The 27,490-nt window shown below is 50.6% G+C and overlaps 1 protein-coding gene across 4 annotated transcripts in view; it reads right to left on the bottom strand.

Annotated features, from left to right (window-relative positions):
* Positions 1–872: 872 nt before the first annotated feature.
* The window catches only part of FAM20B (FAM20B glycosaminoglycan xylosylkinase), a 47,563-nt gene continuing 20,945 nt past the window's right edge, over positions 873–27,490 (bottom strand). For all 4 annotated transcript variants that reach the window (XM_051858238.3, XM_070077195.2, XM_051858239.3 and 1 more), the window contains 6 exons: positions 25,300–25,386; positions 20,074–20,183; positions 13,544–13,715; positions 13,149–13,340; positions 9,848–9,907; positions 873–4,335 (listed from right to left, as the gene is read on the bottom strand). In XM_051858238.3, coding sequence (XP_051714198.1) covers positions 4,104–4,335; positions 9,848–9,907; positions 13,149–13,340; positions 13,544–13,715; positions 20,074–20,183; positions 25,300–25,386 — 853 coding nt within the window. In that variant the 3' untranslated portion in view covers positions 873–4,103. The remainder of the gene's footprint in view (positions 4,336–9,847; positions 9,908–13,148; positions 13,341–13,543; positions 13,716–20,073; positions 20,184–25,299; positions 25,387–27,490) is intronic.

The following is a 27,490-nucleotide window of genomic DNA, read 5'->3' as shown; positions in this document are numbered from 1 at the left end:
CTCTGTCTCTCTCTCACTCACTGTCCACTCTGCCTGTCAAAAAAAAAAAATAATAATAAAATAAATAAAATAAAAAAAAAAATTCTTTACCTCTAAGCAGCTACAAGGGGCCGGCGTGGTGGCACAGGTTCCACCACCACTTACAACCCGGCTGCTTCCAATGCAGCTCCCTGCTAACGAGCCTGGGCAGCAGCGGATGACGGTCCAAGTACGTCTGTCCCTGCCACTCCTGCGGGAGACCTGGAGGGGGCTCCTGGACCCTTGCTGCAACCTGGCCCAGCCCCAGCTGTCGAGTGAACCAGCAGATGGAAGATTTCTGTTGCTTGGTCTTTCAATCAACCTTGGAGGGTGGGGGAAGCAGCTGCGAGCTTGGAGCGAACCGCTACATAAAGAAAAAGCACCTACGAAGGATGCTGTGGGAGGTTTTGGATGGGAGAGTTCAAGGTCTCCTCCCTCGAATACTGTGACGCAAGCCCTGTGGAAGTGTGTGCAATATGCAGTCTTCTGTCCCTGAGAACACAGGTAGAATGAGGCGTCCCACCCTTCCGATGGCTCTGTTACCATGAGTAAGCCATGCAGGGCGAATACGATGACCAATCAGGTCTTTGGGTGGGTTTTGTCCCCGCCTTGTAACTGAATGTCACGCTGGCAAGTTTTCTTCTTCCCCAAAATTGTGCTTAAACACCCCAGAATCACCAAAAACCTTTGGGTTTTGCCTCTTGGAGCCCCCTCCATGCCACTCTGGCTGGAGGTCTCTAACTTAGATAAATCTGGCTTCTAAACCCTAAAAACAAACCACAGGAAACTAGAATGGGCTTCCCTGAGAAGCAGAGAGAGGGTGGGGTGGAGACGGAGAGGAAGAGATACGCCCGTATTTATTAAAATCTTTATTCATTTTTTTGTCAGAATCGAAACCCATGGAACACATTAGAAATTTAGGTGCATATCTGTCTCGTCTGGGGTCTCACCAAGTACAACCTCTATTTGCGCAGAAGCTCCCAGAGGGAATCCTTGGCGGGTCAGAACAGAGGGCAGTGGTTCCTACCCCTCCCCTGTAAGCAAATAAATTAGCTTCCCAGTAAGCGCTCCCCAGTTCCCCGACATTCTGTGCGCGAGGAACACCTCGGTTCTGAAAACCCGGTGGCAGCACAGCGTCCAGCCCCTACTTTCCACCGAGACGTGCGCAGTCGAGGGAGGACGGCTGCCGCCCCGGGAGAAGCAGCTCCTGGCTCGCGGGCCGGGGCTGGCGCGGCGGGCTCGCTGCAGGTGTGTCTGCGGGATGCACCGTGGTTCTGTCCCTCGGGGTCCACGCCCAGGGACTGAGGAGAGAGCCACTTACCAGCGACGTTAAGGTCAGTGTTTCCCTGTGTCAAAATAAATACGTTTTCCTGCAAGAACACATACATGACTATATACACACACACACACGCCTTTAGTGCTGCTGCCTGCGGCCCCGGCGGCTGCTTTACCATTAAAACCGAATTCAGGGAGCACACACAGGAGAGGCTGCAGGGGAGGCCAGGGCTTGCCTGCCTTTAAGAACAGAGGGATTTCTTTAGAAAACAGCGCTGCCATCCGGTGACACTGAGCAACTGTTTCGGATGGGATTCAACACAAAGGAACCCACCTTGAACTTCAACTCCCTCTGACATTCACCCCGGCACAAACAGGGAGACACATCACCCAACAACCCTCTGAGCGAGGACGACTCCACTGTCCGGAATCACTGTGCCCCTCCCGGCCCACACTGCAGCCTCAAACCAGCCAACGGCTTTAGAAGGAAACCCTGTAACTAACCTTGCTCGTCCAAACGTCAGCGCTGACCCCTACCCCCCAGCGACCTGCCTGTGATGGCCTTAGATCCTAACGACTGACTCACAGAGGGCAGGGTCACAAAACGTTGCAAAAAGGTGTCTTCCTCTTTTTCCCAAATAGATCTCTGCGTCTGTGAATTTTTAGGGTTATTAGCTTTTTTCCCTCCAAGATTTGCCTACACAGAGTCTTCCAGCTCCAGCCCATTCTGACTGAAGACACACATTTCTGCGTTCAGCATCATGCCGCACCACTCTAACTTGAACCACTTCTAGCAGCATCAGTTAGGAAACTGTAGGGGCGCGAATGATATAAATTTTCTGCAAATGCGCTGAGGAAAAGGGGAGACAGTGTGCGAGGCAGAGCGTTCTCTCCTGCCTTTTTGCCTAGCAGCCTCTGCCGCTTGCAGGGCGATGACCGGAGTCCCCAGGCGGAGGGCAGCTACGGGTTCAGTTCGGCGTGGCACTCTGAAGGCATCAGGTCTGAAAGCACACCAAGCCCTACGGGGTTCAGCGAGCACTGACTAAGGAGGGCAGGCAGAGCCGCCGTCTCTCCTCCTGCCGCCCACCAGCTGGGTCCCAGCACTCTGCAGCACCACTGCCCTAGGTATCCTTGAACTGAACTGTCAAGGCCTCTGGCCACGCACAAGCAGGGATGAATGTCTCCTGTCAACTCTTAACTTCAGTTTGGTGTGCTGCTATCTATCAGCTCATCTCAGCATATAAAAGTAAAAAAAGCTGCTTGATTTCATGCTGCTTAAAGTAGTTACAGGTTACTCATTGTTCTTTCAAAGTGAGAAAACTGGGGCCCGAGTGTTGATGCTGTTTTTGAAGGGGTGGCTGCCCACAACTGGTCTCCCATGGCTGGCACTTAGTTTGTGTGGCCACAATGTTTAAAAGAAAGCAAGGCCTGTGGCTCTGAGTCCACGTGGGAGGGGCCGCACCAGGCCTGTGCTCCTCTGGCCCTGTAGTCTACAGGTGTCACGTGTCACAATCACGTTGCCAGAACACGGAACTCAACCATGTTTCAGCCAACTCGAGAGCGCTAAGCAGAGCTGGGAGGACACCACGAGCTCGGGTTCAGGACTCCACAGTGAAGGCGGATCTGACAGGGGTCACACCTTAAGGCTCCGTCCTGCCAGCGTCCTTGATTTCCAAAGGCTCAGGAGGCTTAACCTTCTGCTTCCAGGGCCCTGCACGGCCCGAGTCACAGGTCAGTCTGGCTACCGGCAAGGGGAACGCCATCACCTGCACAGTGCGCTGCCTCTCCGCACGGGAATGGCACGAACAGGGCTGCCGACCTCGTGGGAGCAGCTGCTGTGGTGACCAAACGCCTTGAAGGCGGAGGGGGGACTCACTTCAGAAGAGCAACAAGGATGGCCGAGGTCACAGGCGGCCGGACAGGCTCCTGCCCCAGTCCTACTTCAGTCTGCTTTGGTGGCCTGGGAAACGTTTGCTTGCTTTAGGCGAGAAGAAAAAGAAATGAGTTTCCCTAAGAGATTCATGTCGGGCCCTAACAATGTTTTCTTGAGGAAAATTTTTGGGTGAATTTGGATTCAACTGTGGAGAGAGCAGCAGAAGCAGGTGCGAAGTCATGTTTGGTGTTTATACAGCGGTAAGATCCGGAACAGAACCTGTTTCTCACCGGCTGAATCGCTTCCATTCTGGCTGTACCAAGTGGCTCCCTCCTCCCCTTCCTAGTGACTGTTGAGTCACAGAAAGCCTGACCACCCTCCTGCCTGGGCCTTCCCCTCCGATTCTATCCAGTTCCATCCCTTCGACAGCGCGTGCTGCTCCGGCTTGACAGAACCCAGGTTTTATTTGCCACCACTCCACAGGAGGCGGTAAGCTTTCCAATTTGACTTGTTAAAAAAAAAAAAACAAAAGATGCAAGAGGTTGCAAAGTGTTTCCATGAAATCCACAGGCGTGGACACAGGACTGCAAAGTTCAAACTAACAACACACACTCGGACCCCAGAGCGGTTCCCGCATCCGCCTGTCCACATGCCACACCTCGGTCTGTCCTTTGCCACGGAGCGAGGACTGACCAGCTCTGAGGCCCACGGCTGGGCAGGGCGGCTGCGGGGGCGGGCCGGCAGGCGGTGACTCGGCCAGCAGCTCGCCGTGCTCCGCCCCCTGCGCGCCCTGCCGCCGCCTGTACTGCACACACGCCACACATGCCCGGGCCACCCCGAGCCCGGCGCGGAACTTGCTGCTGGCCACGTCCAGTCCGTCTCGGCCCACGCGGAATGGATTGTGCTCTTTCTCTATCTTTGTAAAAAGTGTGGAGGGTTACAAGTGGGAGAGAGGCATCCTGTCTTCCACCAGCACAGTGTCCATCCCAAACTGGTCGGTGCACTGCTTCACGGTGGCCAGGACGCTGAGGAGCCGCTGGTCCATGGCGTCCAGGTGAGGCTCGGACAGCACTGGCGAGATGGGGTCGTGGGCCATGGCAGAGTGTAAGGCAGACTTCAGCACGCCATTCTTCAGGTAGTTCAGTCTGTTCCAGGTGGAAACCCGAATGCTGCAAGAAAGTTTCATGACGTGTCACACAGAACCTCATCTCAGATGGAGTTAAAAACAACAGAAAAATCCATGTAAAGTGCTTTCCGTTACCTCTCTACTACGAGTAGCCACGCTGCTACAGTTTGGTACTTGGGGGAGGAGGGTAACTAATCAGACACATATATACATATTTGCGCATGCTCACTAGTGTTACTTATGATGCAAAATGTGAAACTACCTGAGCGTGCAACAGTCGGTTGGCAAATACTTAAATCACCCACCCAAAGGCAGCCCGGGAAGCCGGTAATGACCGGTTTGAAGGGGAGATGTCGTGCACAGTAGTCACGCTGCCCCGAAGAACGCGGCCTTCCGTGTCCGAGTGCCTGGAAGAGCCTGCTACACCTTGATCCAGCTGCCTGCAAATGCACCTGGGAGGCAGCAGACGACAGCCCCAGCACCGAGGTCTCTGCATCCACGTGAGGGACACGGAGGGAGCTGCTGGCTTCTACCTTCGGCCTGGCCCACCCCGATGCTGTAGGCAGTTAGAAGTGAGGCAGCAGATAGAAGAGCCCTCGGCCTCCTTCTCTGTCACTCTGCCTTCCACAAAAATATAAATGAATAAACATTTTAGAAACCAGTTTTGGGGCCAGCACTGTGGCATAGTGGGTAAAGCCACCGCCTGCGATGCCAGCATCTCATATGGGCACCAGGTTTAGTACCAGCTGCTTCACTTCTGATCCAGCTCCCTGCTGTGGTCTGGGAAAGCAGCAGGAGAAGGCCCAAGTACTTGGACCCCTGCACCCACATGGGAAACCCGGATGAAGCCCCTGGCTCCTGGCTCAGGTCTGGTCCAGCCCTGGCAGTTTGGCCCATTTGGGAAGTAAACCAGCAGATGGAAGATCTCTCTTTCTCTTTCTCTCTAATTGTGTGTGTGTGTGTGTGTGTGTGTGTGTGTGTGTGTGTCTTCCTCTCTGTAACTCTGCCTTTCAAATAAAATAAAATAAAGCTTTAAAAAAATTTAAAAAGACACACAGCACCCTGTTTTGAGGAGCAGGCACCAGCTAGAGGGTGAGAGGCTGCGTCCGCAGTGGAGTGCTGGGCGTGACGCCTGGCTCTGGCTCCTGACTCAGCTTCCTGCCAGCACAGACGCTGGGAGGCGGTAGGTGATGGCTCAAGTAGCTGGGCTCCTGCCACCCGTGTAGAAGACCAGGATTAAGTTCCTGCTTCGTGGCCCCAGCTACTGGGAGCATTTGGGGAGTGGAGAGTGGATGGGAATACTCTCTGTCTCTCTCTCTCCCTCTCAAAACAAAACAAAAAACCTTTTAAAATTCAGTGGCACAGGAAAATGCCCATTATATAATGTTGAGTATGGGGAAAACGTTGCAGGAAAAAACTGTTTAACTCAAAATCTGTGGGGAGGGCTGGCGATGTGGCGAAGTGGGTAAAGCCACCACCTGCAGTGCCGGCATCCCACATGGGCGCCAGTTTGAGTCCTGGCTGCTCCACTTCCGATCCAGTTCTCTGCTATGGCCTGGGAAAGCAGCGGAAGACGGCCCAAGTCCTTGGGCCCCTGCACCCGCATGGCAGACCCAGAAGAAGCTCCTGACTCCTGGCTTCGGATTGGCGCAGCTCCGGCCATTGTGGTCAACTGGGGAGTGGACCGGCAGATGGAAGACCTCTCTCTCTCTCTCTGCCTCTCCTTTTCTCTCTGTGTAACTCTGACTTTCAAATAAAATAAATAAATCTTTAAAAAAAAATCTGTGGGGAAACAAATATGGGCACACACAATAGGATGAAATAAGCAACATGTTAACAGAAATTATTCTTAGGTGTTAATGGGCAGTTTACATTTTCCTCAAAATGTCTGAATTTTAAAAAATTTCTTGGGTTAATATTAGTATTACAAAATTTACTTATTTACTAAGGATTTATTTATGTATTTGAAAGGCAGAGTGAGAGGAGATTGATTGATCTTCCATCCTCTGGTTCACTCCCTAGATGGCCACAATGCCCAGGGTTGGGCCAGGCCAAAGCCAGGAGCCAGGATCTTCATCCGGGTCTCCCATGGTGGTGCAGGGGCCCAAGCACTGGGGCCATCCTCCACTAATAGCTTTCCCAGGCCACAGCAGGGAGCTCGATTGGAAGTGGAGCAGCTGGGACTTGAACCGGTGCTCATAGGGGATGCTGGCGGTGCAGGCGGCAGCTTAACCTGCTGTGCCACGGTGCTGAGAGGTGGGATCTTGAAGAGGTGGTTAGGCCAGGAGGCTGGCTCTGCCCTCAGAGGCGGAATCGGTGCTCCTGCGCCAAGGCCAGCTCAGTGCCCCCTTTTGCTCGCTCGCTCGCTCGCTCGCTCTCTCTGCCTTTCCGCCTTCCACCTTGTGGTGATGTAGCAGCAAAGCCTTCATCAGACACCAGCACCCTGGTCTCGGACGTCCTGGGCACCAGAACTGTGAGCCCGTACATTCCCGTTCATTTGAAATGACCCATTCTGGATATTCTGACAGAGGCACAAAAACTGATGAAAACGCCAGCCAGGGCCGTTGCTGGAGCACAGTGGGTTAGGCTGCCACCTGTGAAGCCAGCATCCCATACAGGCGCCAGTTCCAGTCCCGGCTGCTCCACTTCCCACCCAGCTCCCTACTAATGCACCTGGGAAAGCAGCAGAAGATGGCCCAAGTGTTTGGGCCCCTGCACCCACAAGAGAGACCTGGATGAAGCTCCTGGCTCCTGGCTTGGGTCTGACCCAGCCCTGGCTTTTGTGACCGTTTGGGGAGAGAATCAGTGGATAGAGGATCTCTCCCTTTCTCTCTCTGTACTTTGCCTTTCAAATAAAAATAAATGAATTTATATATATATACACACACATACACACACACACACCCCAACTGAAGGTGAGAAACGCTCTTACCTTCCTGAGGGCTCTGTGGAAAGGACTAGGCATGTGGAAATGTCTGGCTCTGCAAGAGGGAGCCTGTTCTGCAACTATCTAAAAAGTAAGGGAGGAGCCAGTGCTGTGGCACAGCAGGTTAACGCCCTGGCCTGCAGCGCCGGCTTCCCGTATGGGCGCTGATTCGAGAACCGGCTGCTCCACTTCTGATCCAGCTCTCTGCTGTGGCCTGGGAAAGTAGTAGAGAATGGCCCAAGTCCTTGGGCCCCTGCACCCGCATTGGAGACCCAGAGGAAGCTCCTGGCTCCTGGCTTTGGATCAGCGTGGCTCCTGCCACTGCAGCCAACTGGGGAGTGAACCAGCAGATGGAAGACCTCTCTTTCTCTGTCTCTCTCTCCCTCTCTCTGCCTCTTCTCTCTCTGTGTAACTCTGACTTTCAAATAAATAAATCTTAAAAAAAAAAAAAAGGAAGATCCCTCTTTGCATCAAGCATTCTGAAAACTGCCAGGAAGCCCAGAGCATGAGAGCTTCCTGTGTGACCGAGTTACTGCTTACTGCACGTCAGCTCCAAATTCACTCTTACACAGACACTCTGCAAGAACGAACAGAATTCCTCTAAGCTTCTCCCCTCCTGAGCTTTCCAAGTGGAGGATGCTGGAGGGACACGACAAGAGGCAGGCGCAGAGAGCTTCCGGCCACGACAGCAGGTCTGTGGTGTGGAGGCAGGTCATCTGGCGGAGCTCTTACCAGCCACAGTCCCCGGAGGTGTAGGCCCTGGGAGACGCTCAAGCCTCAGGGTGGCTGGTAATAACATCCTAAAGCCTTCTCAACAGGGAGATGCAAGCCTAAAAGGCCGTTTGCCCAGGCCGTACCCCAGGTCCCTCTGCAGGGCCCCAGGCAGCCTTGCCTGCAGCCCCGAGGATTCTGAGCGAGTACCCAAGCTCTCCGGCCACGACAGTATCTGCTGAGTGACTGCACCCCACCTGCGAACTCCCCTATCTTCTCCGTCCTGGGGACAGACCCTACCTCTCCACTGAGGCCCACACTCCAGCCTCGGGTACTCGCCTTCACCCCGGGCTTTCTTTTCTTCTTTTGTTTTTTTCAAAGATTTTGTTTACTTATTTGAAAGGTAGAGTTTCAGGCAGAGAGAGGGAGAGAAAGATCTTCCATCTGCTGGTTCACTCCCCAGATGTCCACAGTGGCTGGAGCTGGTCTGATCCAAAACCAAGAGCTTCTTCCAGGTCTCCCACGCGGGTGCAGGGGCCCAAGAACCTGGGCCATCTTCTACTGCTCTCCCAGGCCATAGCAGAGAGCTGGATCGGAAGAGGAGCAGCCAGGACTCGAACCAGTGCCCACATGGGATGCAGGCCCTGCTGGCGACGGCTTTACCCACTACACCACAGCGCCACTCCTCCTGGTTTTCTTTTAGACCCCTCTTAGGTTAGAATTTAGTAATTCTTTAGATATTAAACTTTCCTATATAATATGCTATGCCTCTTCTGTTTCTTGATTGGACCAGACTGTTAACACTGACAATCAAAACAAAAACATTTTCCTTCAAAGATACATAGAATTTTTTAATTGTGTGTATCACTGCTTTCCAGTATTAATGAGGACAATTAGGGTTGCCTGGGTAAACTCTTAATTTCTTCAGAATTTTGCTGCTATCTTAAAAAGAAAAGAAAACCACGTCTCACGTGGTGTTCGTGGGAGTTGAACAGTCCTAAGTGGCGCTCCTGGCTTGCTTTGTTTCTCTGTGTAGCCCAGAAAGGTGGACCCCAGCTTTCCTGATGTGCATGTTGAAAAGTACAGTAAGAGGGGCAGGAGTTTGGCACGGCACGAAGATGCTGCGTGGGATGCCAGCATCTTCATCAGAGTGCCTCGTTCAGGTCCTGGTTCACGTTCCAGCTCCTCCCTTTCCAGTCCGGCCTCCTACTGACAAGCACCCTGCAGAGGCAGCTGAGGGCCCCAGGACCTGGGTCCCTGACACCCAACTGGGATACCTGAATGGAATTCCAGACTCCCTGCCTCAGCCTGGCCTGACCCCAGCTGTTGCAGGCATCTGGGGAGTGAACCAGTGGATGGAAGATCTCTCTGTCTCTCAAAGAATAATAAAATCAAATTAACTTTAAATTATATTTTAAAAATTCCACCGAGAATGATGATCTGAGAAGTTGGTCCTTACGGCACTTCTTTATTTCATTTTCTTGACTTACTTTTCAATTTCTTTGTTCTCTAATAAAGACTTTAAAAAAATTATTATACTTTGGGGAAAAGGTACTTTTGATTTAGACAATTTCAAACCAAGACGTGCAAATTCCAGGTGGTGTGTGATAGGTGAGAGGAAAACCAGATGCAGCAACCAAGGTCGCACTTTACTGGAAGATTTTTTTTGGTAGGAAGATGGGGGATAATCAATGTTAAATCAAATATGGACAGGTATTACTGACAGATTACAAACTTCTACCCATCCAGGACTCACCACTGCCTCTGGGCTGTGGTTCCCTGCCTCCGTCTCAGGGCCTCCAGGGGCTCTGGCTGGAGCAGGGTAAGCAGCAGTCCCAGCACCAGCAGGGCCTAGGGCGCTCCCCGAGCCTGGGACGGCAGGCGGAGCAGGCACCTATACTTCCTGTGCATAACTTACATGCAGCACTGATAGAGAGGGGCAAGGATGCTTCTCTCATCCAGCGAAGGGTTCCCAAAGCTGAAAAGTAAATCAAGACGAGTCAGTCGGAGGGAAGTGCCAGCGCCCCTCTCAGCGGCAACGCAACAGCCAGTTCTCTACCAAACCCAAACACGATCCTGGACAATGTCATGCTCTAGCAGCCCAAGACACTTACAATCAGAAACACCAATCAGATTTAGGATCCCTACCACCTACACTGAAGCATCGAACAGCAAACACCCTCAGCTGCCAGGACCCCCTGCCTGCCAAAATACTGCAAGGTGCTCACTTCACCAGCCACTTCAAGGTGGCTGGTGGCGTTCCCAGAGCAAGGGAGACCCTGAGGACCCCCAAACCCCAATGGCCTCAGGGGCAGGAGGAAAACAAAGGCTTCCCTGCCAGCAGGGGGCTGTTACTAGAAAAACAAGTCAGGCACGTTTTTCTCCAAAACTACCAATATCCCAGTCTCTAAAAGTAAGTTTACAGACAGGATTCAACTTGGAAAAATCACTCATGGGGCAGATACAAAATGACCTCAGCGGTAATTCAGTCAGAAAAGGAGGGCAGAAGCGGCTCCTGTTCTTTCCCTGCAAGCTCACCTTAGCAGCTAAGGACTCTGGGAGCCCTTGGTGCCACGCAGATGCTCCACTAAGAAAAGGCAAAGCTCGCCGGCGCCGCGGCTCACTAGGCTAATCCTCCGCCTGCAGCGCCGGCACACCGGGTTCTTGTCTTGGTCAGGGTGCCAGATTCTGTCCCGGTTGTCCCTCTTCCAGGCCAGCTCTCTGCTGTGGCCCGGGAGTGCAGTGGAGGATGGCCCAAGTGCTTGGGCCCTGCACCCCATGGGAGACCAGGATAAGTACCTGGCTCCTGGCTTCAGATTGGCACAGCGCCAGCCATGGCAGCCATTTGGGGGGTGAACCAATGGAAGGAAGACCTTTCTCTCTGTCTCTCTCTCACTAACTCTGCCTTTAAAAAAAAAAAAAAAAGGCAAAGGCAAATGCCATGTCTGAACGCTTGTGTTCCGAGACCCAGTCACCTCACGACAGCATTGGGAGTGGAGCCTTGGGCAGTGTGTACGTCACGAGGGCAGACTCTCTGCCAGCATTAGTGCCCTACAGAGGAGGCCAGAGGAAGCGTGTTCACCTTTTCCACCACGTGAGGACACGGAGAAGGCTTGATTCATGAGAAACGGGCCCTCACTACACACTGAGTCTGCCAGCGCCTTGTTCTTGGACTCAGGTCTCCAGAACGGCCTGCAGGACGCCCACTGTTCAGAAATCACCACCGTCTGGGGTACTGTGTTGTGGACCCCATGGACTGAAACAGTGACAGTGCTGATACGCATGTGGAATGTCATGTGTATGGCGGCATGTCGGATCTTTTTCTGTAAGAAAGAAGGATCCTTTTTCACAAGCAAGGTTGAAGATTTCCAGGAACATGCGCACACTGTCCACCACCTGCTCTGCTGCGACAGAGTGGAGGGACTGCTGATGGCGCACCAGGTGCCTGAGGTGGCATCTTCTGCAAATGCTGCCCAAGCGCTCTGTGCTGAGGAACTGTCTCGGCTTATTCCTGGCAGCCAAGGCTGACAGCAGGGCCTTCTGCCTGGCCGGTTTTGGGCACCAGGGAATCAGTCTATTTAGCAAACACTTATTAAGAACAGTGAACCATGTGATAATGAACTGGCCACCACGTAGAACGCAGAAGACAAAATGGAAACACGATGTGCTCTCCAAACAGCTCAGGCTTAAATAAACAAGGATATTCTATTCATTCAAAAGTAAATAAAGCTCTGGGGTTGGTACTGTAGCGTAGAAGGTTTGGCCTCTGCCTGCGGTGCCAGCATCCCATAAGGGCTCCAGTTTGAGTACCAGCTGCTCCACTTCCAATCTCTGTTAATGGCCTGCAAAAGCAGTGGGGGATGGTCCAAGTGCTTGGACCCCTGCACCCATGTGGGAGACCTTGAAGAAGCTCCTGGCTCTTTCCTGGCCCAGCCCTGGCCACTGCAGCCATTTGGGAAGTAAACCAGTAGATGGAAGATCTCTCTCTCTCTCTCTCTCTGCCTTTCAAATAAATCTTAAAAAAAAAAAAGTCTGTGTTATTTAAGATAAAAGCAATTTGTCTTTATATGTAATCAGTAAGTGCCCACTCTTCTTTCCAAGGATAGCAGAAGTCTTGGTCTAACCTGCCATAAAACTAGCAAAGCATCCTATCAAGTGAATTAACATTTAAAAATGGACAGAACAAATTTAGCTGGAAAACAATTTCATGTTCTACTAAATCTGTACTTGTCAAGATTCTAAACATCATGGCCAAGAAAGAATGATGAATGTCGTGACAAATTAAAAACCCAGGTTTCTAGTCGTCTCTGAAGAGGACAATTTCTACATTTTTTTAAAGTCCTGGGACCCCTGCGGAGAGAGGGAAGGACTCCTGGGGAGAAGGAAGGCTGCCTCCGCTCGGTGCCGTCCGTCCATGACCTCCCAGAATGTGTCCTCACACAGAGTGCAGTCCATGACCTCCCAGAACGTGTCCTCACACAGAGAGCCGCCCGTGACCTCCCAGAACGTGTCCTCACACAGAGAGCCGCCCGTGACCTCCCAGAACGTGTCCTCACACAGAGAGCCGCCCGTGACCTCCCAGAACGTGTCCTCACACAGAGAGCGCCCGTGACCTCCCAGAACGTGTCCTCACACAGAGAGCCGTCCGTGACCTCCCAGAACGTGTCCTCACACAGAGAGCCGCCCGTGACCTCCCAGAACGTGTCCTCACACAGAGAGCCGCCCGTGACCTCCCAGAACGTGTCCTCACACAGAGAGCTGCCCGTGACCTCCCAGAACGTGTCCTCACACAGAGAGCCGCCCGTGACCTCCCAGAACGTGTCCTCACACAGAGAGCCGCCCGTGACCTCCCAGAACGTGTCCTCACACAGAGAGCGCCCGTGACCTCCCAGAACGTGTCCTCACACAGAGAGCCGTCCGTGACCTCCCAGAACGTGTCCTCACACAGAGAGCCGCCCGTGACCTCCCAGAACGTGTCCTCACACAGAGAGCCGCCCGTGACCTCCCAGAACGTGTCCTCACACAGAGAGCCGCCCGTGACCTCCCAGAACGTGTCCTCACACAGAGAGCCGCCCGTGACCTCCCAGAACGTGTCCTCACACAGAGAGCCGCCCGTGACCTCCCAGAACGTGTCCTCACACAGAGAGCCGCCCGTGACCTCCCAGAACGTGTCCTCACACAGAGAGCCCCACCTGCCAAGGCGGCGCCGCTGGCCTTACCTTTTGGCATTGTCGAGAAGGATAAGCATACTGGCGCCCTCGTCGTCCTGAAAGCTCTCGTAGTGATGGCGGTCGGCATTGCCAATCAGGTAATCGAAGACGGCTGTGTCAATGATGTCCAGGAGGCGCGGGCCGGAGTCGTAAGGGGACGTCTTCTTCACAGCATCACAGTAGCTCTCATCGTATTCCCACCTGGAGGCCAGCGGCACCAACAGCGTGACTGAGTGCCAGCGTTTCACCTGGCACTGTTACAAGGCCAAGACACAGCCCCTGCCCAGCGAGTCCGGCCCCACCCTGCCCTTCTTTTCATTCCTGCACAGAGCTTCGGGCTCCCACAGGCTTGGCCCCTCGCCTGGCTCCGGGGAGGGTTAAGGAGTGGCTCACGGCAGCATTACCTGGCCAATTTGCCTTCTCGATAGGTTCTGCCCCATGGGTGCCGGTGTTTCTGCAGAGGCCACACGTCCGGAAGCCACAGGGTCACAGACCCTTCCATCATGTCCCCGTCGGCACAAGCTGGCTCAGTTTCTCGGCAGTAGTAACACTTCCCATAGAAACAAGTATTGTTCCCTGAAGGGCAGAAAAGACATGCTCAAGGAACAAAGGAGATTCCCAAATTCTCCCCAATGTAGATGAAAGCAGCTACATAAACAGAGACTGCGAGAACAAAGATCTTCAACTTCATCATATTTCTTTTTTGTAATTGACAGAGTTAGACAGTGACAGAGAGAGAGAGAGAGACAGAGAGAAAGGTCTTCCTTCCATTAATTCACTCCCCAAATGGCCGCCATGGCCGGCGCTGCGCCGATCCGAAGCCAGGAGCCAGGTGCTTCCTCCTGGTCGTCCATGGGGGTGCAGGGTCCAAGCACTTGGGCCATCCTCCACTGCAGAGAGCTGGACTGGAAGAGGAGCAGCTGGGACTAGAACCTGGAGCACACATGGGATGCCGGCGCTGCAGGTGGAGGATTAACCAAGTGAGCCATGGTGCCGGCCCCTAACTTCTTCATATTTCTAACAGTTATTCTCCTGTGTAGGTGATGAAGTACACGTTGAAAAAATGTAAAAAGTGCCAAAGAGACATATACTAAGAAGTACACTGGCCATCGCCGTGGCTCACTAGGCTAATCCTCTGCCTGCTGCACCGGCACCCTGGGTTCTAGTCCTGGTTGCTCCTCTTCCAGTCCAGCTCTCTGCTGTGGCCCGGGAAGGCAGTGGAGGATGGCCCAAGTCCTTGGGCTCTGCACCCACATGGGAGACCAGGAGGAAGCACCTGGCTCCTGGCTTCGGATCAGCGCAGCGCCGGCCACAGTAGCGGCCATTTGGGGGGTGAACCAACGGATAGAAGACCTTTCTCTCTGTCTCTCTCTCACTGTCTAACTCTGCCTGTAAAAAAAAAAAAAAAAAAAAAAGTAGTACACCTCGCTTTCCTTCTGTGTCCTTTTAACCCACTCTCCCAGGAATCAACTACCATCACAATACCACAGCATCTTTCAAAACTCTAGGGAGAGGAAAGCAGTGTCCTAGTCTTCCTTTACCAAGCTGATTCTGGTCAGAATGTCCAGAGGAGGCTGGGAGGAGGCTGTACTGCTGCTTTTCTCAGGTCGTTAGAAGGGGGCTGGGTCAGCAGCCAGGACTTAACCCAGTGCCCTGTGGGAAGCCAGCGTGGCAGATGGCACCTTAACCCGTTACACCACAATGCCGGCCCGGGAAACAGAGACACTTTAAGGAAGTAATGAGACAGTCACATCTGTGACCTGCTCTCAAACGGCTCGGCGGTGTTACCGGGGAGGGAGCTGCAGGCCTCTGGAGACTGTTTCTGCAACTTTCTGGTAAATTTAAAATGATCTCAGAATAGAAAAAATTTTAAGTAAAATTTATTAAATGATAAATAATGCTTCTGTTTGTCCCCCTATCTCTGTGAAACAGTCATCAGGTAAGCTAACTCCCTGTACCTAGAAAATCCCACACACTCCTCTAGTGACCGCTTTATATTCTTAAGAATGTGTATCCACGAGAAGACTGGCAAGATTCAGACTTACTCCTGTTTCCAACCTCTGCTGCAATACACAGTCAACAGAAACTAACCGACCACACGGCTACTCAGGAAGCTGATGACCCCGCTCTTCCTCACTGTAGCAATTCTTCCAGATCAAGAAGAACGAACTAACCGAAAGATACACCACATGTATGTTTACATTCGTCGAAATATAAAATTATAAATTTTACCTAATGCCACCAAAATATCGGAAGATTTTTTAGAGTAACTAGACAAACAGGAGAAAGAGAGAGCGATGTCTCTCGTCTGCTGGCTCACTCCCACAAATGCCTGCAACGGCCAAGGGGACTGGGTCACTCCGAAGCCAGGAGCTCCAAATTCAATCCGGGTCTCCCATCCGGGAGACAGGAACCCGGCACTTGAGCCATCACCACTGCCTCCCACAGTATGTGGTTGTAAAAAACTGGAATCAAAAGTCGAGCCAGGGGCTGGTGCAGTGGCGTAGTAGGTTAGGCCTCCGCCCGAGGTGCCAGCATCACATATGAGTGCTGGTTCGAGTCCTGGCTGCTCCACTTCTGATCAAGCTCCCTGCTAATGCTCCGGAAAGCAATGGAAGATGACCCAAGGGCTTGGGCCCTGCACCCACATGGGAGACATCGAAGAAACTTCTGGCTCCTGTCTTCGGATCGGCCAAGCTCCAGCCTTATGGTTTCCACCGTGGGTGCAAGGGCCCAAGCACTTGAGTCATCTTCCACTGCTTTCCAGGAGCATTAGCAGAGAGCTGGATCAGAAGTGGAGCAGCTGGGACTGGAACTGGAGCCTGCATGAGATGCGGGTGTCACAGGCTGTGGCTTAACCTGCTGTGCCACAGAGCCACCCTTCATGCGCTCTTGACTATGGTCTCCTGAGCAGGTCACGCTCTTTCCCTACTTCTCATCACCTCGCTCATGTCTGTTCTCCACCTGTGGCAACGTTAACTTGGGGCCTGAGAACTGAACAGAAATAAAACTGCATTTTTATTTTCAATAATAGCAACTTGAAATTTAACACTTTTTTCCATCAGAATGGCAGGGAGCAGACTACAATATTAGCATTGCCTGTGACTTTGCCATCAAAGAAAATCACAGATATTTCATACTTTATTATTATAACTGTTTGTAGATATCCCTAAATATCTAAATTATATTTCTTTTTTAAAAAAGATGTATTTATTTATTTGAAGTACAAATAAGACAAAGTACAAATAAGACAAATAAGTACAAAGAGAGAAGGAGAGTCAAAGAGAGAGACTCTTCTATCTACTAGTTCACTCCCCAAATGGCTACAACAACTGGAGCTGGGCCAGGCTGAAGCCAAGAGCCAGGAGCTTCTTCTGGGTCTCCCACATGGGTGCAGGGGCCCAAGCACTCGCACAATCCTCTGCTGTTTTCCCAAGTGCATGAGCAGCGGGGAGCTGGATCAGAAGTGGAACAGCCAGAACTCAAACTGGGCCCACATGGGATGCTGGCACTGCAGGCTGTGGCTTAAGCCACTGTGCCATGGCGCCAGCTGTCTAACTAATACTTCTAGTCTGAAATGATCTAGATCTCTGCTAGAACTTATTTAATGTGTGAAGTAACAAAGCACATGTTATTATATCATCAGTTTTCCTTTTCCAAATTCTGATAAGGAAAGTATAGGACATTATTGGCTTCATTTCATTTTATGTATTTAAAAACATTTTGAGAAAGGCTCCATAAGCTTCTCCAGACCACAAGCAATGCTGAGACCAAGCCTGGAACGTCCCTTTCCATCAGGGACTGCGACCCTCCCTTTGAGACTGGATTAACATATCTCTGAAAATATTCACATCACTTTCACCAGTGGAGCCCTCCCCACTCCAGTGTCTGGCTCCCCCATTAGACAAAATCCCTTGAGGACAGGAAGGTCAGTCAGCACCTAGTTCACAGCCTTGGATATGGAAGTGAAACCAACTTGTGTTGAATAAATGACTATGTATCAAAGAACACAAGCAGATGAAAAATTGGGGACCTTAGAATCTGGGTTTGAGCCCTGCCTAACAGTTAGCAGCTCTGTCTCTGGGGAAGCTCCTTTAACTTTTCTAAGCCTCCTTTCTCAGGTATATGAAATGTGGGCAATACCTCCCTTACGTATTACTAACAAGAGGATCAATTAAGACAACAATGTGAAAGGGCTTTGTTAAGTTCAAGGGCTATGTATCATTATACCAACCTATTAGTTTAAAAATTTTTTAAAAAATGAGGGGCCGGCACTGTGGAGTAGTGGGTAAAGCTGCCGCCTGCAGTGCCAGCATCCCATATGGGCGCTGGTTCAAGTCCTAGCTGCTCTACTTCTGATCCAGCTCTCTGCTATGGCCTGGGAAAGCAGTAGAAGATGGCCCAAGTCCTTGGGCCCCTGCACCCCCATGGGAGACCCAGAAGAAGCTCCTGGCTCCTGGCTCCGGATCGGCGCAGCTCTGGCTGTTGCAGCCAGCTGGGGAGTGAACCAGTGGGTAGAAGACCTCTCTCTTTCTGCCTTTGCCTCTGCCTCTTTTTACTAAGAGAATACTCTTCCTTTCAAATAAATAAATAAATCTTTTTAAAAATTTTAAAAATGTATCAAAGGGCTGGTGTTGTGGCAAAGCAGGTTAAGCCGCTGCCTGATGCACTGGCATCCCATACAGGTGCCAGTTCCAGTCCCGGGTGCTCTGCTTCCGATCCAGCTCCCTGCTAATGCACCTGGGAAAGCAGTGGAAGATGGCACAAATGCTTGGGCCCCTGCACCCATGTGGGAGACCTGGAAGAAGCTCCTGGCTTTGGATCAGCCCAGCTCTGGCTGTTGAGGCCATTTGGGGAGTGAACCAGAGGAAGGAGGATCTCTCTCTGCCTCTGCCACACCTTCTCTGTAACTCTGCCTTTCAAATAAATAATTTTTAAAAAAGCATCAAGAAAATGAGAAGACAAGTCACAGAGTGGGAGAAAGTATTTGCAAAAGACACATCTGACAAAGGACTATCACCCTAAATATGCCAAGAACTCTGAAATGTGAACAGTCAGGGCAGGTGTTTGGTCTAACAGCTACGAAATTGGCTGGGATGTCTGCAGCCCATGCCGGAGTCCCTGCTGCACTACCCGCCCCAGCTTCCTGGTAAGGCGCGCCCTGGGAGGCGGCAGTGACGGCTCAGTGGTTGGGTCTCTGCCTCACACATGGTGATCTGCATCGAGCTCTTGCCTCCAGCTATGGCCTGGCTCGGCCTGGCTGGTACAGACATTGGGGAAGCCCTCTGTCTGCCTCTCAAAAAAAAAAACCAGAAAAAAATTAAATAAATAAAATAAAAACCAAACTCAACAGCAAGAAAACTAGCAACCTGAAGATTTTAGGACAGTGAAAATAGTCTGTGATACTATAATGAAGTACACCTGCCGTTATGTATCTGAGCATACTCACACGAGTGTGCAACACTGAGTGAACACTCACATCAACTGCAGAGTTTGGGTGACTATGATCTGTCTCAGTTAACAGCTACACCACCCTGATGTGGGCTGTTGACAACGGAGGGGCCAGGCCTGTGTAGGGACAGGAGGCATTTGGGAAATGCCTGCACTTTCCTTCAATTTTGCTGTGAATCTAGAAAAACAGACCACTACCACCACCAGCAAAGGTTGCACTGATATTTGTCATTAACAGAAACCTCACTTCCAGCCAAACCTCTCCACCCGCCCTCTGCTGGAGGAGTACCCAGAAACCGGTCATCCCCCAAGTGCACCGACCTGCGTGACTTTCAGACCTTCCTACCTGGCTCCCTTTACTACTGCCTATTACTCTGCCCAACGTCCTTCCTCTCTGCTGCCTGGGTAACTTGTTCTGATTCCTCGATATTTAGTCCAAGTGCTAATAACCTCCTCTACCAGCATTTCTCTGGCCTCTCTGTCCCCTACACTTTACACAGTGTATGAGAGTGAGCTTTCTGGAAGTCCCTGAAGAGCAGGGACCCTGCCTTGTTCTTCCTATTTTTTCTCCCACCCTCCCCCTCTCTCCATCCCATCACCTGCCAGAAACTCAAGGCTGCCAAGCATAAAACTGAACAACCAAGGGTGACTGAAAAAATAACAGAGACACCACATGCCTCTGGTTATCTGTGAGAAAGGCACAGCCTGAGCACTGCAAGTTTAAATTCTGAAAGCTGAATCCCACACAAGTCCTTTAAAAATTCAGTTTTACCCCATTCTAAATGTAACTCCTTTCACTCTAGCAGAAAGCAAGGTGAAGTTCACTTGCAATGTCTGTTTCGACAGTCACACCACCAGGTAGAGCACTGTGTCACTGAAAACGAGTCCCTGTGAAAAGGCTGAGACGAGAGACCACAGGATCCCTGCATTCTTCTCACGCGGGTCAGGAGAACAGGACTGAGGATTCGGGTCAGGTCCCTTATCGCAGAGGGGACCATGGGAAACAGAGGCCAGGGGCCCCACGGCCAGTCTGCACAGTGAGCTACGGGCTGGCCCGTGCAGAGTTGGGAGAGGCACTGCAGATCTTCCAGGCCCAGTGCAAGGCTACAGGGGGATTTCTGGCCCTTTCACAGAACTGCCTTGGGGTTTCCTCAATTCTCAGAAGACAGGAAGACGGTTCCCAAGAAAGAACTTAAATGAAAGGTCCCCCAGGAAAATGAACGGTACGCGAGACAGCAACTGATTTCGGCCAAGTTCTGAGTTTGGGGATTAGCTGTAAAACCAGGCAGAAGGCAATGCAGCGCCAGCCGGCTTGCCCTGGCCGCCACTGACTTTCCAGGCCAACAGAGCGCGCGCTAGGAAACCTCTCTTCCCTTCCATCTGCCTCTACGGCCACCTCCCTCTGCAGCCGGCTGGTCAGTGAGGCCTCGCCCCCACCTCCCCCGGCGGTGAACCTGAACCAGCTAACCCGTGATCTTCTTACCTGCAGTCAGGAAAGTGCTCAGCAGCTGCTCCGTGGCCACAGGCTTGATCTCTGTCCGCAGGTTGACAAACCTGCCAACCACCAGCGGCGCTCGGCGGAAACCCAGAATCCTGGATGGAAGGTTGGAAACAAGGGCAAGATCTCCAGGGATACATTTTAAGTAACAGTCTCAAAATTATGGTTAACCATTTTAAATGCGTAAAGGTGCAACCAGTTAGGGGTTCAGCGTTAGGAGGCGTAAAATCTACTGTGCACTTCAGCAGAAAAGATGAAGCCAATCTGGCAAAACAGGAACCACCAGTAAATCTAGGAAGTGGGTACATGGGCTCATTGTACTATTCTCTCCACTTTCATTGGACATTTTCATAGTACAAATGAAAAAATATATTAACAAAGCATTAGGAAAAATGGGCCTCAACACAAGCATGGGCTCAAAGCTCTGCATAAAACAGCACACTGACAACACAGACTGATCCGAAAGAAGAAATCCTCAGCACAACTCACAAACACACACACTTGAAGATCGTTCTCTCACTCCAATGGTTTGAAAGCACTACCTCACGGTTAAAAACGATCACTTTTCAGTGAATTTTCATGGCTAAAAAATACACACAGAAGAAAATTTGGACGTCCAGAGTCTGGAACACCCAGAAAATTTATAATGAAGAAATAAAGATCATCTAGAACCACACAGAAATAATTGCTGGCATCTGGCATATAAGCATTTTCTTTTTTTAAATTTATTTATTGGCTGGCGCTGTGGCGTAGCAGGTAAAGCTGCATCCCATATGGGCGCCACTTCGGGACCCGGCTGCTCCTCTTCCAGTCCAGCTCTCTGCTGTGGCCTGGGAAAGCAGTGGAGGATGGCCAGGTGCTCGGCCCCTGCACCCATGTGAGAGACCTGGATGAGACTCCTGACTCCTGGTTTCGTATTGGCACAGCTCCGGCTGTTGCGGCCAATTGGGGAGTGAACCAGCGGATGGATGACCTCTCTCTTTCTCTCTCTGCCTCTCCCCCCCCCTCTCTCTCTCTGTAACTCTGACTTTGAAATAAATAAATAAAATCAGAGCTACAACGAGAAAGAGAGAGAGAGAGAGAGGGAGACAGATCTTCCATTTGCTGGTTCACTTCCCAGATGGCTGCAACAGCCAGGGCTGGTCCAGGCCAAAGCCAGGAGCTGCATCCAGGTCTCCCTCGTGGGTACATGGGCCCCAAGCACCTGGGCATTCTCTGCTGCTTTCCCAGACACAACAGCAGAGAGCTGGATCAGAAGTGAGCAACTGGGACACAAACTGGTGCCCACAGCAGACGCTGGCATCACAGGTGACTGCCCAGGCCACTACTCTGGCCCCTGGGAAGTCATTACAGATGGCTATTTAGCAGAGCAGTGCTCCATATCAGAGTGCCTGGGTTCAATGCCAGCCTACAGCCCTGACTCTAGCTACCTTCTAAGTGCAGACACTCACAGGCAGCAGTAACAGCTCAAGTAATAGGGTTCCTGCCGCAGGTGGGACACCTGGATTGGGTTCCCAGCTCCCAATGTAGCCCAGCCATCGTGGGCATCTAGAGAGTAAACTAGTGGGTGCAAGCTCTGTTCTCTCTCTTTGCCTCTCAATAAATAGAAATTTTTAACAAAATGAAAAAGGCCATGTAATAACTTATCCATTGCTTATGGCTGCTGCTTCTGCCCTACACCTACTTGCAGCAAAGCCACACTAGCAAGGAAATCAACAGATCTGTCAAAACAACATAAAAATTGAGAGAGAACCCCCACAAGAGAAGGGGATTAAGTCTGACTGTGATAGAGAAAGAACAACCCAGAGCAGCAAGGTGTCAGGGGCCACGGATGAAAAACAATGTTGAGGGTTGGTGCTGTGGCATAGCAGGTAAAGTTGCCGCCTGCAGTGCCAGGATCCCATATGGGTGCCGGTTCATGTCCCAGCTGCTCCACTTCCCATCCAGCTCTCTACTGTGGCCTGGGAAAGCAGCAGCAGATGGCCCAAGCCCTTGGGCCCCTGCACCCACGTGGGAGACCCAGAAGAATCTCCTGGCTTCGGATCAGAGCAGCTCCAGCCATTGCAGCCAACTGGGGAGTAAACCATCGGATGGAAGACTGGAAGACCCCCCCACACCTCTCCTTCTCTCTCTGTGTAACTCTGACTTTCAAATAAATAAATAAATCTTAAAAAAAAAAAAAAAAAAAGAAAGAAAAAGAATGTTGAGAAGTATTTTTTCTCCCCACTGACTACTGCTAAGCCAAAGAACAGCCACTTTAGCACCGAGAGTCAGTGTTATGGTGGCACCTGAGCCCAGCTGGAGTGGCAGTTAACAAACGAGGGAGGGGGACTGGCTGGAGGGTGTCATACTTGGAGGGAGGGAGGGAGGGACGGACTTCTCAGTACCAGACCTCTGAAGCTCAAGTCATAAGCACTAAGTAATTCACATCACAAGTAATTATTTTTGTATAAAGAATACTTCACTCTATAGTTAACCACAGGTGTTCTGCTGTGTAGAGCTAAACTTTGCCAGCAACTGAGGAAATATGAAATAACAATTGGATAGCATTTACATATATTATGCTAACAAAAACTAGAGTGTTAGATACTATAAAAAACTGAGCTAGAAATGGAAAAATAAGGATCTTTATGTCCAAGTGGTGTCCAACAAAGTGAAAACAGGATAGGGTTGAGGATGAAGAAAACAGGTGAACAGGAACCAAGGTCTCGGAAAGCCTGATTCCAGTCATGGAGGGCAGGACTTTTCCAAGGTCTTAAGAGGCAGCAAAAATCCACGGCACTTAAGGCTGAGACACTGCTCGGGACACCAGCAACCCCACCAGAGCTCCTGAGAGCCCTAACTCTGTCTGGCTCCAGCGCCCTCCTGAGTTGTACCCGGCAGGCAGCAGGCGATGGCTCAATGGGTTGGGTCCCGCAACCCAGATTCAGTTCCTGACTCCCAGCTTTGGTCTGGCCAAGCCGCCGCCTGCACAGCAGATGGGAGACTCCACCCTCCTACCTCAAACAAGTAAAATAAATAATTTTAAAAACTCCTGGGCATTGTAAACATCTGTTTAACCATGTCCCTGTCAGCAGTCTGCTACCAGTTTTTCACTACTCAGAGTGTTACAGCTAAAATGGTTGTACATATATCTTTGAATTTTTACTTCTTTAGGGTAATTCCTAGAACTATCTCACATATGTGCATAAAAATGCAGTTACTTGTTCGGAGGTTAGGAACAGTAAGGTTTCTGATACGTAATGTCAGAGTTAATAGACTGAACCAATTAACAAAGCCATAAGCAGCATATGATTCTTGATTTATTATTCCTCCCAAGAAGGTATTCTCTTGATTTAAAATTATCTTCATTTTCATTTAAAATCTTAACCACTTTTACCAGGTGAAAATAGTATCCCAATGTCTCATTTGGATCTTTAAAAGTCTCCGGAAGAATGAACACACATCCCCCTGCCACATTTATTAGAACTGATAACTGCTATTGAATTAACTGCTTGTGTTTTCTATTTATTTTTTGTTGGCATTTTAGTGTACGTATAAATTTGTACACATACTCAGAAAATCCTTCTCTTTCCAGAAAAAGGACAAAAAAATCACTTTATTATTTCCAGCTTCCTTACAGATTCATTTTAAGCACATGTACTACGTGTAATTTCTGTCAATATATACTACCTGTAAAGTCTGTCAGAACACCAGACTGAAAAAGCTGGTCAGAAAAGTAACAGGAATACTACAAGGTTCTCGACCAGCAACCTAATGAAGATAAAACATTCGTTTTTCCTAGCTAACCCATAAGCTCAGAATTCACACCTATTGTTATTCTGGAGTTACTCTGGTTTATGAGGCGGTACCTATTTTGTTGACAGGACACTAAAGCTCACTATGTATGTCATGCTGTATGTTCCTAGCTTTGAGGTCAGTCAGTGCTACTTAAAACGGAAAACCAAACCGCAGAACTGCACACCCAATTTAAGACCAATTCAGTTCAGGGGTCTGAGTTCAAACCAGTTTTTCATCGGCCATATTGTTTACCAGAGGACACGCCAGGGATGAAATGACCTGAAAAGCCTGCGCTTAAAACATTCACTCTGGTATCTGCAGTGCCACCCAAATTACAAGGTGCTCTTACAGATTTCATGGCACGTCACCAGCAATCCACAAGCAACAAGGGTGACAAGCTATTAGTACTGCACCCTTTATTTCTTATTTGTAAAAGATTTTATTTATTTGAATGACAGAGTTAGAGAAAGAAAGAAAGAAAGAAAGAAAGAAAGAAAGAAAGAAAGAAAGAAAGAAAGAGAGAGGAAGAGAGAAAGAGAGAGAGAGAGAGAGAGAGAGAGATCTCCCATCTGCTGGATCATACTACCTAAATGGCCTCAACAGCTGGAGCTGGGCTGATCCAAAGCCAGGAGCTTCTTCCAGGTCTCCCACTTGGGCGCAGGGGCCCAAGCACTTTGGTCATCCTCCTCTACTTCCCAGGCCACGAGTAGCAAGTTGGATCAGAGTGGAGAAGCTGGGACTCAAACTGGTTCACACGTGGATGCCAGTTTTGCAGGCGGTGGCTTTACCCACTACGCAACAACAACAGCCCCACTGTTGTACTCTTTAGGACAAGATATATAAATCATTTGGTCTGGCCCTGCCAAGGAAGCTGTTGGTGGGACCTGAAATTCAATAAGTCTTTATCAGGCTAACTTTTAAGTTAGTAATTTTGTATGGCCCACAAATGATGTTATAACATATATCCAATGGCCCCTGGTGGAAAACGTTTCCTCAGTTGAAGCAGGCCACAAGTCCTCTTATTTTTAATTTTTTTTTTTTTTTTTTTTTTTGGACAGGCAGAGTGGAAAGTGAGAGAGAGACAGAGAGAAAGGTCTTCTTTTGCCATTGGTTCACCCTCCAATGGCCGCTGCGGCCAGCGCACCGGGCTGATTTGAAGCCAGGAGCCAGGTGCTTCTCCTGGTCTCCCATGGGGTGCAGGGCCCAAGCACTTGGGCCATCCTCCACTGCACTCCCTGGCCACAGCAGAGAGCTGGCCTGGAAGAGGGGCAACCAGGACAGAATCCGGCTCCCCGACCGGGGCTAGAACCCGGTGTGCCGGAGCCGCAAGGCAGAGGATTAGCCTAGTGAGCCGCGGCGCCGACCCAAGTCCTCTTCAAGGGAGATTTTTAAGAGAAAACAAAATGCACCCAGCATGGTGATTCCACATACCTGTCCAAATGAAAGGCTGCCACCTCTGCGTTGTGCCTATCGTAACCGGCGTACGGTTCCCCCTCCACCACATGGTCTCGGCTGTACCTGCAAAGGGAGCGAGAAGCACGCACAGACATGAGCTACGGCGGTGCAGAGGGGACGGCGGCAGGGGCAGGTTGTAGACTGTGGCAAGCCCGATGCTGTCCTACAGACGCCTTTTCTGGGAGCCCTCGGCACAGCTGCGGCTCTGCAGGAATCGCCGGTGGATGGCGTGAAGGTGAGGTGGAGATGGAGACCAGCACTTTCTAGGTGCCTCAGCAACGTCCCAGGAATAAAACCTGGGTGATGTGACTGTTACCCCTCTAAAGGGCTTTTAATGTAGCTTTTAAACCCAATTAGAAGGTAATTTCCTAGACGATCAGGATCACTTTTGTACTGCCAACAGTGTTAAGGTACAGCTGGTACTTAATAAACGCCTACTAAACTGTTTATTAAACTGAAGTGAAACAACGAAGGAAAACGCGCTATAAAAACTGCTTACCAGACGGCTGTGCTAAGGTTTAGAATGGAAGTTTAAGTTTCTTGGGAAAACAAGTCTTGATACGCCTCAGTTTTTGTAATGTGAAGGAAAGGGTAGTTTTAAAAAAAAAATTCCCATTCTAGTTTTATCCTAAGTTGATAATGAGGCAGTGGAAGGAAACCTAGACCAGCAGCGACCACTGGGTGTGGCTCTGCCATTACCTGACGGAGTCACCTGGAGAAAACCCCTCTCTTCTCCGGGTCTCAGATTCTTTTTCTATTTATTTATTTGAAAGGCAGAATTAAAGAGAGAGAGAGAGAGAGAGAGTGTTAAAGAGATCTTCCACCTGCTGGTTCACTCCCCAAATGGTGGAAATGGGCAGGCCAGGGTCAGGCCCAAGCCGGAGCCAGAAGCTTCATCTGGGTCTCCCACACAGGTGGCAGCGGCTCAAGCATTTGGGCCATTCCCTGTTGCTTTCCCAGGCACATCAGCAGGGAGCTGCATCAGAAGTGGAGCAGCTGGGACTCAAACCAGTACTCATATGGACTGCCAGCAAGGGATGCTGGCATCGCAGGTGGCAGGTCACCTGCTGTACCACAATGCTGGCCCTAGGGCCTAAGATTCTGTCCTCAATATTAGCAAATGACTAGAAGGGACTTTTTAAGGTATCTTTGATTTTTTTTAAAGATTTATTTATTTATTTGAAAGGCAGAGTTACAGAGAGACAGGTTTTCCATCCCCTGGTTCACTCCCCAGATGGCCCCAATGGCTGGAACTGTGCTGATCTGAAACCAGGAGCCTCTTCTGGGTCTCCCATGTGGGTGCAGGGGCCCATGGACTTGGGCCATCTTCCACTGCTTTCCCAGGCCATAGCAGAGAGCTGGATTGGAAGTGGAGCAGCCAGGACTCAAATTGGTGCCCATATGGGATGCCGGCAATGCAGACAGCAGCTTTACCCACTTAGCAACAGCACTAGCCCTGGTCTTTTTATTTTTATTTTTTTAAAGATTCATTCATTTTACTTGAAAGTCAGAGTTACACAGAGAGAGGAGAGGCAGAGAGAGACAGAGACAGAGAGGTCTTCTATCTGCTGGTTCACTCCCCAGATGGCCGCAACGGCCAGAGCTGCATCGATCCGAAGCCAAGAGCCAGGAGCTTCCTCCAGGTCTCCCACGCGGGTGCAGGAGCCCAAGGACTTCAGCCATCTTCTACTGCTCTCCCAGGCCAAAGCAGAGAACTGGATAGGAAGAGGAGCAGCCAAGACTAGACTATGGGATGCCGGTGCTTCAGGCCAGGGTGTTAACCCGCTGCGCCACAGTGCCAGCCCCCGTCTTTTTTATCTTAAAAAATTTTGGTGATTTTATATCAAACATATGGCATAAACAAAGGATAATAAAAACTGTTATGTTTCTACTAACCATTTAAAAAGACATAATTTAGGGGCCGGTGCCGTGGCTCACTTGGTTAATCCTCTGCCTGCGGCGCTGGCATCCCATATGGGCGCCTGATTCTGTCCCGGTTTCTCCTCTTCCAGTCCAGCTCTCTGCTGTGGCCTGGGAGGGCAGTGGAGGATGGCCCAAGTGCTTGGGCCCTGCACCCACGTCAGAGAGCAGGAAGAAGCACCTGACTCCTGGCTTTGGATCAGTGTAGCTCCGGCCATGGCAGCCATTTGGGGGGTGAACCAACAGA

This window comes from Oryctolagus cuniculus, chromosome 7 (assembly GCF_051225735.1).
Source record: "Oryctolagus cuniculus isolate XC-2025 breed Fujian yellow rabbit chromosome 7, ASM5122573v1, whole genome shotgun sequence".
In the NCBI taxonomy this organism is placed as follows: domain Eukaryota; kingdom Metazoa; phylum Chordata; class Mammalia; order Lagomorpha; family Leporidae; genus Oryctolagus; species Oryctolagus cuniculus.
The sequence above is the reverse complement of the archived record's forward strand: the minus strand, read 5'-3'. Positions and strand labels throughout refer to the sequence as shown.